Source organism: Alligator sinensis, unplaced genomic scaffold (assembly GCF_000455745.1).
Source record: "Alligator sinensis unplaced genomic scaffold, ASM45574v1 scaffold78_1, whole genome shotgun sequence".
Taxonomy (NCBI): Eukaryota; Metazoa; Chordata; order Crocodylia; family Alligatoridae; genus Alligator; species Alligator sinensis.
The window spans coordinates 1,824,681-1,837,370 of NW_005842171.1; the positions used below are offsets into that span (position 1 = coordinate 1,824,681).

General features: G+C 42.3%; 2 protein-coding genes across 11 annotated transcripts in view; one reads left to right on the forward strand and one right to left on the reverse strand.

Moving 5' to 3' along the window:
- Positions 1-12,690, reverse strand: part of CENPP (centromere protein P) — a 320,121-nt gene that overhangs the window by 82,854 nt on the left and 224,577 nt on the right. The gene's annotated exons all lie outside the window — the stretch shown is intronic.
- ECM2 (extracellular matrix protein 2) overlaps positions 1-12,690 on the forward strand; it is a 34,397-nt gene that overhangs the window by 12,367 nt on the left and 9,340 nt on the right. For both annotated transcript variants that reach the window (XM_006025882.3, XM_025206718.1), the window contains exons 4-8: positions 63-644; positions 1,010-1,125; positions 5,924-6,059; positions 7,300-7,457; positions 11,101-11,240. In XM_006025882.3, the coding sequence (XP_006025944.1) occupies positions 63-644; positions 1,010-1,125; positions 5,924-6,059; positions 7,300-7,457; positions 11,101-11,240 (1,132 nt within the window). The remainder of the gene's footprint in view (positions 1-62; positions 645-1,009; positions 1,126-5,923; positions 6,060-7,299; positions 7,458-11,100; positions 11,241-12,690) is intronic.

Here is a 12,690-nt window from a genome sequence, read left to right on the forward strand (position 1 = left end):
TTTCCTCTTATAATGCCATTTTTTCCTTTCACTTCCATTACCATGTTCATCCTTATTTTCAGTGCCAAACAGTATTTCACTGGATGACACATCTGCATTTTCTGGTGATTCTCCAGAACCCAATGACCCTAGTAACCCACTCCTACTGCAAACACAACTGACCCAAGCTGAAAGTGATGAGTTACTTAGAAGAGAAGAGGATGAACTTAAGGAGAAAGAAATCCATAAAAAGGTTGAGAACAAAAAAAGTAAAGGAAAAACACCTCAGAAAGTTAAAAGAAGACAACAATATGAAGCCCATCAAAAATCAGAGGAAATAAGCAGAAGAGAAGAAGCAGCAAAAAGAATATTTGAAGACAAAGAACTGCAATTTGAAAGGGAGGAAGAAAAAAAGGAAGAAAAATATGTAGAGCAAGAAGTAATACAACGTAATAGTGAAGAGGAAGAGGATGAGCACGGACATATTTTAAGAGGTGATGTTTTCAGAATGCCACTTCACTTCCCAATTCCTGTTCCTTCAGCAGAAGTTCCTCCTTTGCCAAAGGGATGTTCAATCTCTGACACAACAGTAAGCTGCATTAATGCCAAACTCACACAAATACCACCAATTACAGATCCAGAACTAACAAGCTTAGAGCTTGCAGGTAAGCAATAATTTTGCTTTAATAATTTTCTTCATAAATTAAAATTAGCCCTCCCTAAAACACAAACAACTTTGTTAGCATATTGTATATAAAATATTGTACTACACTTTTCTTATCACCACAAGTTGCAAGGCATTTTATGATTAAACCTGACGATTAGACAACATATTAAAGTAGTAACTAAACTTCCTATCACATCTAATTATCTAATTTCCTTTTAAAAATGTATAAGCTACTAGCATTAAAACACAAATACATGTAGTTGACTTTATTTCCAGCAATACCTTCTTCACTTGTATAGTACAAAGCTACCTGACTTTGATCATGACAAAATGACTCAGACTTTTTTTTTTAAACTGTCTTAGGAAATGTCATCACTGCCATTCCAGATGAAGCATTCAATGGAATCACTAATTTGGAAAGGATTGACCTTAGTAAAAATAACATTACCTCTTCAGACATAGGTCCACGTGCATTCAAAGTAAGGAAACAACTGTTCTAGTTTGTTTTTTTTACTGATTTTGCTTCAAGTAGATTTACTGAATCCTGAGGGGTTGATCTTCCACTGGCACAAATTGTCATAGCTCCCTTTTCTTCAATGACCATGAAAATTTACATTAGGTAATGATCTCCTTCTATGTGAGGAACATATGGCTAGGCAAAATTTGACATTTTCAAAAAAATCGTATGTTGCCAGCAATAAACCAGTTCTGTATCTGGTTGAATATTATTAACTGAACAAGTTATTCAATGCATAATACTACTACTGCTCCTCAATTAATGTTTTGCTGGTATTTACCAGTTCCAATTTTGAGATGTTTAAATATAATTTCCTGTGATGAAAGTTCTTTTTTCAAAATTCATGTGCTATTTAGGCTCCATTTAAAAAATCTATAGATAAATAAGTTAGTGCTTTGAAGAGCTCTGGCTTGAATATGTCAGCAGTCTTCATGCTGTCCCACCAAAGTACCTCAGCTCAGATATGGAGCAATAACTAGGGCCTGGTTTAAATCATGATTTCACATTTTTCATGAAGATTATGAAATTAAGTGAATCTTTTAACAAAGATTATTAAATTAAGTGATTTTCATGAAAAATGCAATTTTTATGTGCAACTGCCTGAGCCTTGAAGGAAACTGGGTAGGGTAGGGGCTATTTGAGGAGAAGCTCAGGGGCTCAGCCCCTGGAGGCTCAGGCACGTGCATGCTGCTGGATGCTCAAGTGGGGGCACCCAATATGGGCAGGTCCCCCCACCTTGCAGCCTGTTCCTTGGGAGCTGTGGGGGTGCCTGTACTGTTGTGCAGTGCCCAGTCCCTATCCATTAACCACACTAATGTGCGGCTTGCCCTCCACCCACTGCATGCTGCTACAGTTCCACCCACCGCTGCCTTTTGAGGAGTCCTTCTCCGCTGCCACCATTATCACTGCTGCCATTGCTAAAGGGAGGAGGTGGACAGAGAAACTCAGCACTAGAGCTACCTCCAACCCCCCTCTCCAACCTCTAGGCCACTTGCTGCCTGGTGCCAGGCACGCTGCCAGGTGAGTCCCACCCCACAACCCTCACAAGCATGGTGAGTCCCCAGGTGGGTCGGCGGCTTATTCCCTACCCCTGTCCTGCTGGATACCCCTGATCCCTGCCCTCAGCTTGGCACTGTGGGCTGGGCTCTGCCAGCCAGATGGCCCTAAACCTGCCTCCTTAGCCAATCAGTGGGTACAGAGGGGATGCTATGATCTGGGTGCGAAAATGGCAGCCCCTGCCACAATCGGGCCACAATGTTTGCGAGCTGGATCTGTGATTTAAACCAGGCCCTAGCTATATTCTATAATATTTTCTCTTTCATGCTTGATCAAATATTAGCTGTAACCAAAAACATCTTAATTAGCATTAGGCTGGATGGTGGTCTTTGCTTTTTAATTCAATCCTGTAAAGCGTCAAGGACTTGTATTTAATTGGTGAAAGCTTGTATTTAATTTAATTAAAAAGCTTGCATTTAATTTAAAAAACATGAGCAGTGCCATTGCTATGAATGATACTCCTTTGTATCAGAGCCCAAATATTTAGAACCTGCCAGCATGAAGCACTATGGGTGCTTGCAGACATGCCAGGAGGATGTTCCAATGCACTGTAATTACAGCGCATTGGAGCAGACTCTTGAGTCTGCTGGAGCATGCTAACTAGCACGTTCCAGCCAGCCTCTGCATTTAAAGCAGCACGGTTGCTTTAACTAAAAATCATTGAATGAGCTTCAGTTAAAGTGCTCCCACCACCATTTTGAAGCATGGCAATGCAGATACACAAGATGCTGCAGGCGCTTTAATTAGACCAGCTCTCAGAGCCACCCCCTCCACTGCTGGAGACAAGTAAAAATGCCCTATAAGAATATCGTACAATGAGAACCCTGACTGTGACTGCCAATTTTTAAATTTTCATAGTCTATGATGTCTATGAAGATTAACTCTACAAAAAATTAATATTTATGTTTATATATTAATTAGAGAAATAGATTTATCAGAATTGATACTGATTTTTCAGTACTGATTTTTCTGCCCCCCTGCTCAAGTTGGGGGGGGAGGGCAGCCCCATCAAGCTCAGCAAGGGCATTTAGGAATGCCTGACAGCTGAAAGGGGGGCATACAACCAGTGGAAGGGAGGAACTATCACCAAGGAGGAGTACTCCTCCTCGGCCCAGGAGTGTAGGAGGGCTATTAGGAAGGCCAAGGTAGAGCTGGAACTCAGGCTAGCGTCCAGGATTAAGGACAACAAAAAGTCCTTTTTCAAGTACATAGGGAGCAAGAAGAGGGCACCAGGCAATGTAGGGCACCTGCAAGATGCAAACGGTAATCTTGTGGCTACGCCTGACAAGAAAGCTGATATTTTTAACAGTTTCTTTGCCTCTGTTTTCTTGAACAGAGACCAGGATATCCCACCTACCAGAGGTAGGGACAATCTTGGGGATAGCTCTGTCAGGCCTTCAGTCAGTGCAGATGTAGTTAGGGATCTTCTGGAAGGGCTAGACATTTTTAAATCTGCAGGTCCAGATGCCCTCCACCCATGGGGGTTAAGGGAGCTGGCAGGGGTCATCACGGAGCCGTTGGCCTGGCGGTATGAGCATTCATGGTCATCTGGCCAGGTGCTGGGGGACTGGAAACTGGCTAATGTGGTCCCAATTTTCAAGAAAGGGAGGAAGGAAGACCCAAGTAACTATAGGCCTGTAAGCCTCACCTCGGTGCTCGGGAAGATCTTGGAGAGAATCATCAAGGAGCACATCTGTGGGGGGCCAGCAGGGGAGATCATGCTCAGGGGCAATCAGCATGGGTTCATCAAAGGCAGGTCCTGCCAGACCAACCTGATTGCCTTTTATGACCAAGTAACTAAATCTTTGGATGATGGTGTCGCCGTAGACATAGTCTTTCTAGACTTTAAGGCCTTTGACACTGATGATCTATTCAGGTCCCTCCTGACCCTAGCTACTACGAAACTATCAAGGTTTTGCCCACCCCACTCCCAGCTGGACCAAACAGTATGGGCACGCCCCAATCTAGGGATGGCACCCTAAGGTCGGGGGGCGGGGGCAGGACAGGGGTTTAAACCATCTCCCTAACTGCACAGGACCCCAGGTCTGCCTGGAGGAGGGGGGAGAAACCCCTGCCAGCCCACCCACCTGCTTGAGTGGAAAATGGGGGGCATGGCCACATTCTGGCTAGGGACTTGCATGCTCCAGATCCCAAAAAGGGTTTGCATGGGGGTGGGAGGCAGCCCCTGCCAGGCTTTTTCAAATCCCTAGCAGAGAGCAGGGGCATGGCATGGGGCTAGCAGGCTGAGGTGGGGGGCAGGAGGGTTTAAACCCCCTCCTTTGCCTAGGGGCTGCCTGGTGGGACTGCCATACTTCTACCCCCCCAGCTCCCTGCTTGAGGACAGGGGGAAGAGGGCAGCCCCTGCCAGGGTCTTCTCCCTCCTCACTCAAGTGGGGAGTGTGGCCATGCCCCGGCTTGGGGCTTGCATGCCAAAGCAGAGGGAGGGGTTTTACTGTTCTATGATAATTCATAGAATTGTTGAAAATAAGTGTTGGAAGGGACCTCAGAAGGTCACCTAATTCAAACCCCTGCTCAAAGCAGTACCAGCCCCAACTATATCATACCAGCCACGGCTTTGTCTTCTCAGGTCTTAAAAAACTCCAAAGATGAAGATTCTACATGGGTAGCCTGTTCCAGTGCTTTACTGCCCTCCTACTAAGAAAGTTTTTCCTGGCACTGAACCTAAACTTCCCTTGTTGCAACTTGAGACCATTAGTCATTTTTCTGTTATCTACCACCGCTGAGAACAGTCTAGTTTCATCCTTTTTGGAACCACCCTTCAGGTAATTGAAGGCTGCTACTGAATCCCCACTCAGCCTACTCTTCTCCAGACTAAATAAGTCCAGTTCCCTCAGCCTCTTCTCATAAGTCATGTGCCCCAGCCCTCTAACCATTTTTGCTGCCCTCTGCTGGACTCGCTCCAATTTGTCCACATCCTTTCTGTAGTGGTGGGGGGAGGAGGGGGGTGTGCAAAACTGGACACAATACTCCAGATAATTCTATGACAGTGTGACAAGGAAAAGAGTGCAATCTCTATACTGAAGCCAAAAAAGAGACCTAAAATAGACTAGTAGCCCACAGAGGCAATTTACTGAACAACAATGTTTACTGTAGATTAAAGAGAAGTAGTTAACTGTGTTAGTCTGAAGTCAGGCGGAAGGCAGGTAGATTAACTGAATCAGAGATGCGTAAGCTTTCATGAGCAACAGCTCGCTTCATCAGATGCTACAAAAGGAAATGCAAAGAGTAGGCTATCATATAAAGAGAGTGATCTGAATACAAAAGAGTATAGGAAGTGAGGTAGGGGGACATAAAAAAATATGGTAATAAAGTTTGTGTGTGTCTGAGAATTCCTAAATACTTATAAAAAACAGCAAATGAACAAATTAAAGGCTGCATGGCTCAATGCTCTTTAACAGAAATGTAGCTTTATAACAGAAATATAACAACATAGTAGGAGTGGTTGCTCACAACAAGGGTGTTGTTGCATGTTACTATTTGCATGTGCTAACTCTAAGGATTGTTAGGGAATATTAAAGTTAGTGCATGCTGTAAGCAGTCACATGTTAAGGGTTAAATTTACTTAACCCAACAAATAGCATCAGAAACAAATTAATGTTTTTGATAAAATATTATGCTTACTGGTTACCTAACTATGCGATTTGATGTATTGATAATGGAATTATTTTCCACCCCCAATTAAGATCCTGAAAAAGTTAAAACGTTTGTATTTGGATGGAAATTTACTAGTGCATATCCCCCCTGAATTACCATCAACTTTAGAAGAACTTAAAATAAATGAAAACCATCTCCACGCAATTGATGAAGACAGTCTAGAAGGTATTTAAGAAATGCATACTGAACAGATAAAATGAAAACAATGTGAAATTTAATACTGAAGATGTTGAAAAGGAAAGCATAAATATTTTGAGATTCTGGGCATTACATAAGATCTGAAGACAGCAATAGTATGTAGGAGTTTGAGAACAATTTCATTTGCCTTTTAGGTTGGAAAAGATTTCCCTATCTTTGGTCATGTCTACATGAGATGCTTTACTCAAGTTTAGAACAAATTACTGCACAGTAAGTGTCACTGCCTACATGTGCAGATGCTTACTGAGTAAACCAAATTTACTCAGGAGTAATTACTGCACAGTACAGCACATGTAGACAGCTGACATGGAGCAAATGTGCGCCCGGTCAGCAGGGGGTGGGAGACTGTTCCCTGCCCGCGGGAGCTGCCTGCTGCTGGAGTGGGCTCCAGCGCAGGAACCCAGCAGCAGGAAGCTCCTGGCCCCCACTCCCTGATTGCAGAGCTGGGGTAGGAGATAAGAATGTCCCCAGGCCCCACTCCACAATTATGCAGCCCGGGCTGGGAGCTCCCTGCTGCCAGCGCAGGAGGCATTGTCAGTACTTGGTGCAAGGAAGTGGGACGGAACTGTTGAGTCCATTGAGAAAGCAAGCAACATGACAAATAAAAACATGAATGACTATTGATCTGTGGAAGAATTCTACAAGTTTTTTGGACATCTGTGTAGAATTTCATCACTGATATATTATTCTGTATGTACTCTACCAACAAACATGAGGTAAAATGGCCTCTTAAGGAGCTCTGCTTTTGAATCTGTCTTACTTTCCCATTCTAAGAGGTGATAGACTACAACAATAATCCCACGTGGGTTCTTCCTGGAAATTTTAGCAAGAATAAAACAATTGAAAGCTATGTAAGGCAAAAACAAATTGTAATCACCAATACTTAAGTTGTATTTCTTTGTAATGTAACTGTATCTAGGGTATCATGACATCAGTCTTCAAACAGGATGAGATACCCAGTTGATTTCTTTTCTCACTGAATAAGAATAAAATTAATTTTTACAAATTATGAATTGGAGAATAAAATACTTTATTATACAAATATCTATTCAAGCAAATGTGGCTTTTTCAGTGCTTTGATTGGAGTCTGATAAAGATAAAAATTATTAATAATATGTCTCATGTTTTAATAAGGTATAAGAGATATTATATTTTAATAAGGTATTAAGTTACTGAAATTTATCTCCAATTATTTTATTTCCAACAGAATTAAAAAATTTGGTGACGCTGGAATTAGAAGGCAATAAACTTAGTGAAGCAAATACCAGTCCTTTGGCATTTAATCCTTTGAAAAGCCTGTCTTACTTGCGCCTGGGAAGAAATAAGTTTCGAATTATCCCACAAGGTCTTCCACCTTCTATTGAGGTAACTTCTTAAACACATTCACTGAACTACAACTGGTAGGCTTCAAGAAAATCATTGTACCAACTGCAAGTCATTACAGACAAAAAATTACTTCTCTTTTAAGAAAACTCCAGCAAAAAGTATGACCATCAAAAACTCAAGACAACTTTGAAATACCTTTATGAACACAACATAAGAGACAAAGTAAAAGTTGACTTGATTAGCATCACTTATGCCCATTCTACCACCCATCCATTTTACCGCCCATCATTGAATTTACAAAACTATTATTCTGCTTTTTAACTGCTTCTTGGCTAATAAACTTTCCAGTTTCTGCCCTCACACATTTTCTCTCTCCTCAATTTTTTCCTTTCTGCAAATACCAGGGATTCTTCTTTCATTTCCTATTTTTGTCCGTTCCCATTCTTCTCAGTTGCATTGGATAAAGTCTCTCAATTATACTGATTTGTCAAACCTCAACTTAATTTTCCCTTTTCTCAAACATTTCTTCTCTGCAAAAACACCTTTTATTTATCCTTCCTAGTACATCCTCTACTTACCATAGTTTTTAAAGTTGACATTATCCAAGTATAATTTTCCTCCTCATTTAATCCTGTATCAAGTTCTACTGTCTTCTCTTTCAAAGTCTCTTTTTTGTTATCTGTTATCAACTTGATAGCTTTCCACAAACCGTTTCTTCTTTCTATATTTCCTGTCATCTCCTTGCTTTTATTCCTTCTCTTTTCCTTACAGTGGAATTTCCCATAAGCTCTGGAGAAAAAAAAATCTGACATTACCTGCCTCCCCAACTACTGCATGAATTTTTGTTTTAGCTACTGTGCACCATTGTTTTACTTTCTTCCCATTCTCCCTATGCTACCCTTTTCCCTCCTTCATTCTGCTATTTCTTCTTCTTCTTCAGTGGTTTTGACTTCATCTGTTTTTCACAAAGACAGGACTACTTTGTCTTTGTACAGTTATAAACAGACTGTCAACATTTAACAATGAAACAGCCACCAACAATTATATCCTCCAATTTAGGCTTTGGACATGTTATATTTGTCATGCTACAGAAAAAGAATGTTCACACAGTCCGGCCATCTCTAGTGATACAAAAAATGGCAGATCCACCAGAAAAAGTCACTCTTTCAAAGTGTATTAGATATCCTAGGCTGCATCTGCTTTTTTCTCAGATACCAGAGGAAGCGTATTTTGTACCCAAAAGCTCATCTAAGTCTATCTTAACTATGCAGCTGGTCCAATAATAGATATTGCCTACAAAAATCTTTGGCTCTTCCAAACAGGACCTTCTTTGTAGCCCTATGTTTTGTAGTGTCATGTAGCATATAGATCAGTGGTCAGCAATGTTTTTCTGGTAGTGGGCCACCCTGACTCAGCTCAGGTCTGAGGTAGGCATGTGTTAGGACCTGACTGTTGCCATTTCTCCCCACCACCCAGTTGCAGTATGGCATGGGTGAAACTCCCTGCTGCCCAACTGCAGTTCAGTGCAGGCAAAGATCCCCGCTGCTGAAGCTCATGGCTTCTGACCTGTGGCGCATTGGCTGTCAGCCCCTGGTGCCAGTCCCACAGTCCTCTACTCTCCCTTCCCCTTCTAAGAGGGAGGGAAGGAGAACAGATGGCTTTCTGCAAGCCTACCTAACTGCAGTGAGCTGTCACAGAGCCCTACTGGGACACTGTTGCAGGAGCACCTGATACGTTCACCACCACTACAAGAGCATTGACAACAACTGGTGCTCTTGTGATGGTGGCCACAGTAGTAGCAGCAACAGCGGTCTTCCTGTGGCACTGCCTGCAGCTGAAACAGTTGCTTCAGCAATCTGGAGCAACTGACCCAACACAGCATGGAGGAGCTGGTACAGCTGCTGCCCTTTAGCAGTTACAGTGGCAGAGATGACAGGTGCTAGAGCCAAGAGCAGCATTAGCTTTCAAACAGCCTCCTGCTAAGAGCTGTTCTCTGCACCCCCATTATTCTGATGGAAGCTACAAGCTGATCACTATAATAGGCTGCCCTCCCCTCGCCTCCTTCCCTAGGGAAGGAGAGGCCAGACTTTCAGTGATCTCCCTGGGGTGTGGAGTGAGCAAAGGAGCTGCCCCCTTTTGCCCCATAGCTGGTAAATATACTTTTGACATGAACTTGTGATGCTCTAGGCAGGGGGCTATGCATATGTGCACACCCCCACAGTGGTTTGTTTTTTGTAGCACTAAAAATGCTCCAGCACTTTTTAGAGCTACAAATGAATGCATGTCCAATGCCTTATTGACTACAGATTAGCAACTTGCTAACTCTTTTTCTCTGCTTTGTAAATTCTACTTTTTAGTTTACATTGTTTATAAGCCTTTTTCTTCTTTCTCAAGAAGACCGTCATTCCCTTGTTTAGCCAAGAGGGCTTCCTAGCCCTTCTGTTACCTTTTCTCCGCATGGGAATGGACTTCCTTTGTGCTTCAAGGATCATGTCCTTAAGGAACAACCACGCTTCGTGCACACCTTTTGCCTCCAGTCCCTGGCAAGTAGGGCACTTGCCCTACTAGTGACCTAAGCTTGTTGAAATTTGCATTTTTGAAGTCCAAGACTTCAGTCCTGCTATCCAATTTGTCTGCCTTACGTCAGACAGTGAACATAATGGTTTCATGGTCACTGTCGCCCAGACTTCCTTCTACATTTAAGTCGGTCACCAAGTCATCTCCTTTGGCCAGGACCAAGTCTAGCAGAGCATCACCTCTGGTTGTCCCATGCATCTCCTGAGTCAGGAAGAGCTCCTTGACACAGGTCAGGAAGGATCATAATCAATCCAACTTGGCTGAGTGTTCCTCCCAGGAGATATCTGGATAATTAAAATCACCCACGACGACCATGTCATGTGCATGTACGGCCTCAGTCAATTCTCGAGTGAACTCCAAATTGAGTTCCTTCCCCTGGTTTGGTGGTCTGTAATATACACCTACATTTAGGTCTCTCTTGCCGTGGCCCCCCTCCCCCCAAACAAAGCTTGACCCAGAGGGTTTCAAGCTGTCCATTTTTGGAGCTGATGTCAGCCTCCAAGGAGGTGTACTGCTCTTTCACATAGAGAGCAACACCTCCACCTTTCTTCCCCACCCGGTCCCTTCTATGCAGGGTGTTTCCCTCTATAGGTACACTCCAGTCGTGTGAGGAGTCCCACCAGGTCTCTGTAATCCCTACCAGATCATAATGCACACTGGAGAGTAGGAGGGCTGGATCCTCCTGCTTGTTCCCCATGCTCCTGGTGTTAGTATATAGGAGAACTATTCCCTCTGCTCCCTCAAGGGTGGCTATCCCAGTGTCCCTATCTACAGGGCTTACTTGTATGTTGTTCCCTGGATGATTGAATTTGTGTATCCCCGTCCTGCAGCAATCTTAGTTTACAGCCCTGTCCAGAAGATCAGCCACCCTAGCCGCAAACAGGGATTTACCTTTCCTCGTGAGCTGGATGCCGTCCCTTCCCAAGAGTCCTCTCTCTCTGAAGTGCGCAGCTCATTATACAGAGACTCAGACAATTATTTTGTTATGTGGAAGTTGGTTATTTTATTAGGAGGTATCAATTATATTAAAAGTAGCCTTTCCTTTTCACAACAGGAAAAAAATCCTAATATTTTCATGAACTTTTCTTTTCAAACATACTTGTAGGAATTACATCTGGAAAATAATCAAATTGAAGAGATTTCAGAAATTTGCTTTAACCGTACCAGAAATATAAACCTCATTGTGCTAAAGCATAACAAATTGGAAGAGGACAGAATAGCACCTTTGGCTTGGATTAATCAAGAGTAAGTACTCACAGTCCAAGATGTACTTGTTTTGTTTCCTAGAACTATTAGTACACATAGCAACAAAAAAAGGAATATTTGCACTGTAACTTATTTTTAACAAAATCAAAGTTCTATTTTAGAAGTCTACAAACAGCATGATATAATTATTATACTACTTAATGATCAGTTTTCTCTACAAATGTAATTAAGGAACACAGGACTGGAAGGGCCTCCTTGGCTATCAAATTAAGTCCCTTGTATTTGCAGGCAACAGTTTACTCAAATATTCCTAAAAATAGCCAGTAACAGACAACTACAAGGTACAAATCTAGAAACACCAGGATTATTCTATACCATGACACAAGTAAGAGAAAGGCGGGAAAGGCCCTGCTAATGTCCTGCCATTGCAACGACAAAAATAATTGGTTAATGGATGCTCAGAGGATCCTAGGAAGAGCATTGCCATCAAAGGAGGCAAAACCCTCACATTCCTTGCCCAAAAGACCTTCCTGACTCCAAATTTGGTTATCAGTTTGATTTCTAATTAGAAGATCAAGGAACCTATGAGTTTTTCATGTACTGGCAAGGACACCAGGACACCCGAAATCAGAGCATACAGCCTTAACTATAGGAATCCACTTGCCATAACACCAAGAAAAGCATTAAGGAGGGGGGAAACCATTTGTCTTCCTGGTCACTGTTAAGTGATCAGCAAAAGCCATAAAAATAAGGTATTATCAGGCATGTACTACACTACAAAAGAATTACCGCTACAGTCAAACAAGTGGACAGCAAATACTTTACTTCACTTATTGAACACATACCAAAGCTCCCTATGTCATCCCTTCCATAAACATATGTGGTACTTTGCCCCCACTACTTTGCTCAGAAGAGCATTCCAAAACTTCACACCTCTGACAGGAATTTTTATCACAGAATCAGACAATTTCTATCTAAATTTATACATAACCAGTTTGTAATCATTTGTTCTTGTGAATGTTTTTGTATCCTAAAATCCTCTTCTCCCTTGCAAAGATTCACTCCAATAATGTATTTGTAAAAGCAAAAACATCTCCTATCAATCTCAGTCTTGCTAATATAGACAAGCCAACCTCCTTTAATCTTCTTTCAGAAGTTAAGGTCTCCATTTTCTTAACCACCTCTGTAAGCCTTTTATGAGCACTGGTGCCCAGACGACAGATAGCATTCTAAGTGAGGTCTTAGCAATGACTTGGATAATGGTACTAGTGCTTCCTTGCCTCTACTGAATGCATTTCAGTGAACACAACTTAGAATAGTATTAGTTTTCAAAAATTATATCATAACTCATGGGCATCCTATGACTGATCGATATAACAAAGTCTCTTTCTTTTATAGTTTCATTGTTGGTAGGGTCGGAAGGGACCTGAGCAGATCATCAAGTCCGACCCCCTGCCATGGCAGGAAAAACGACTGGGGGCAAAAGACC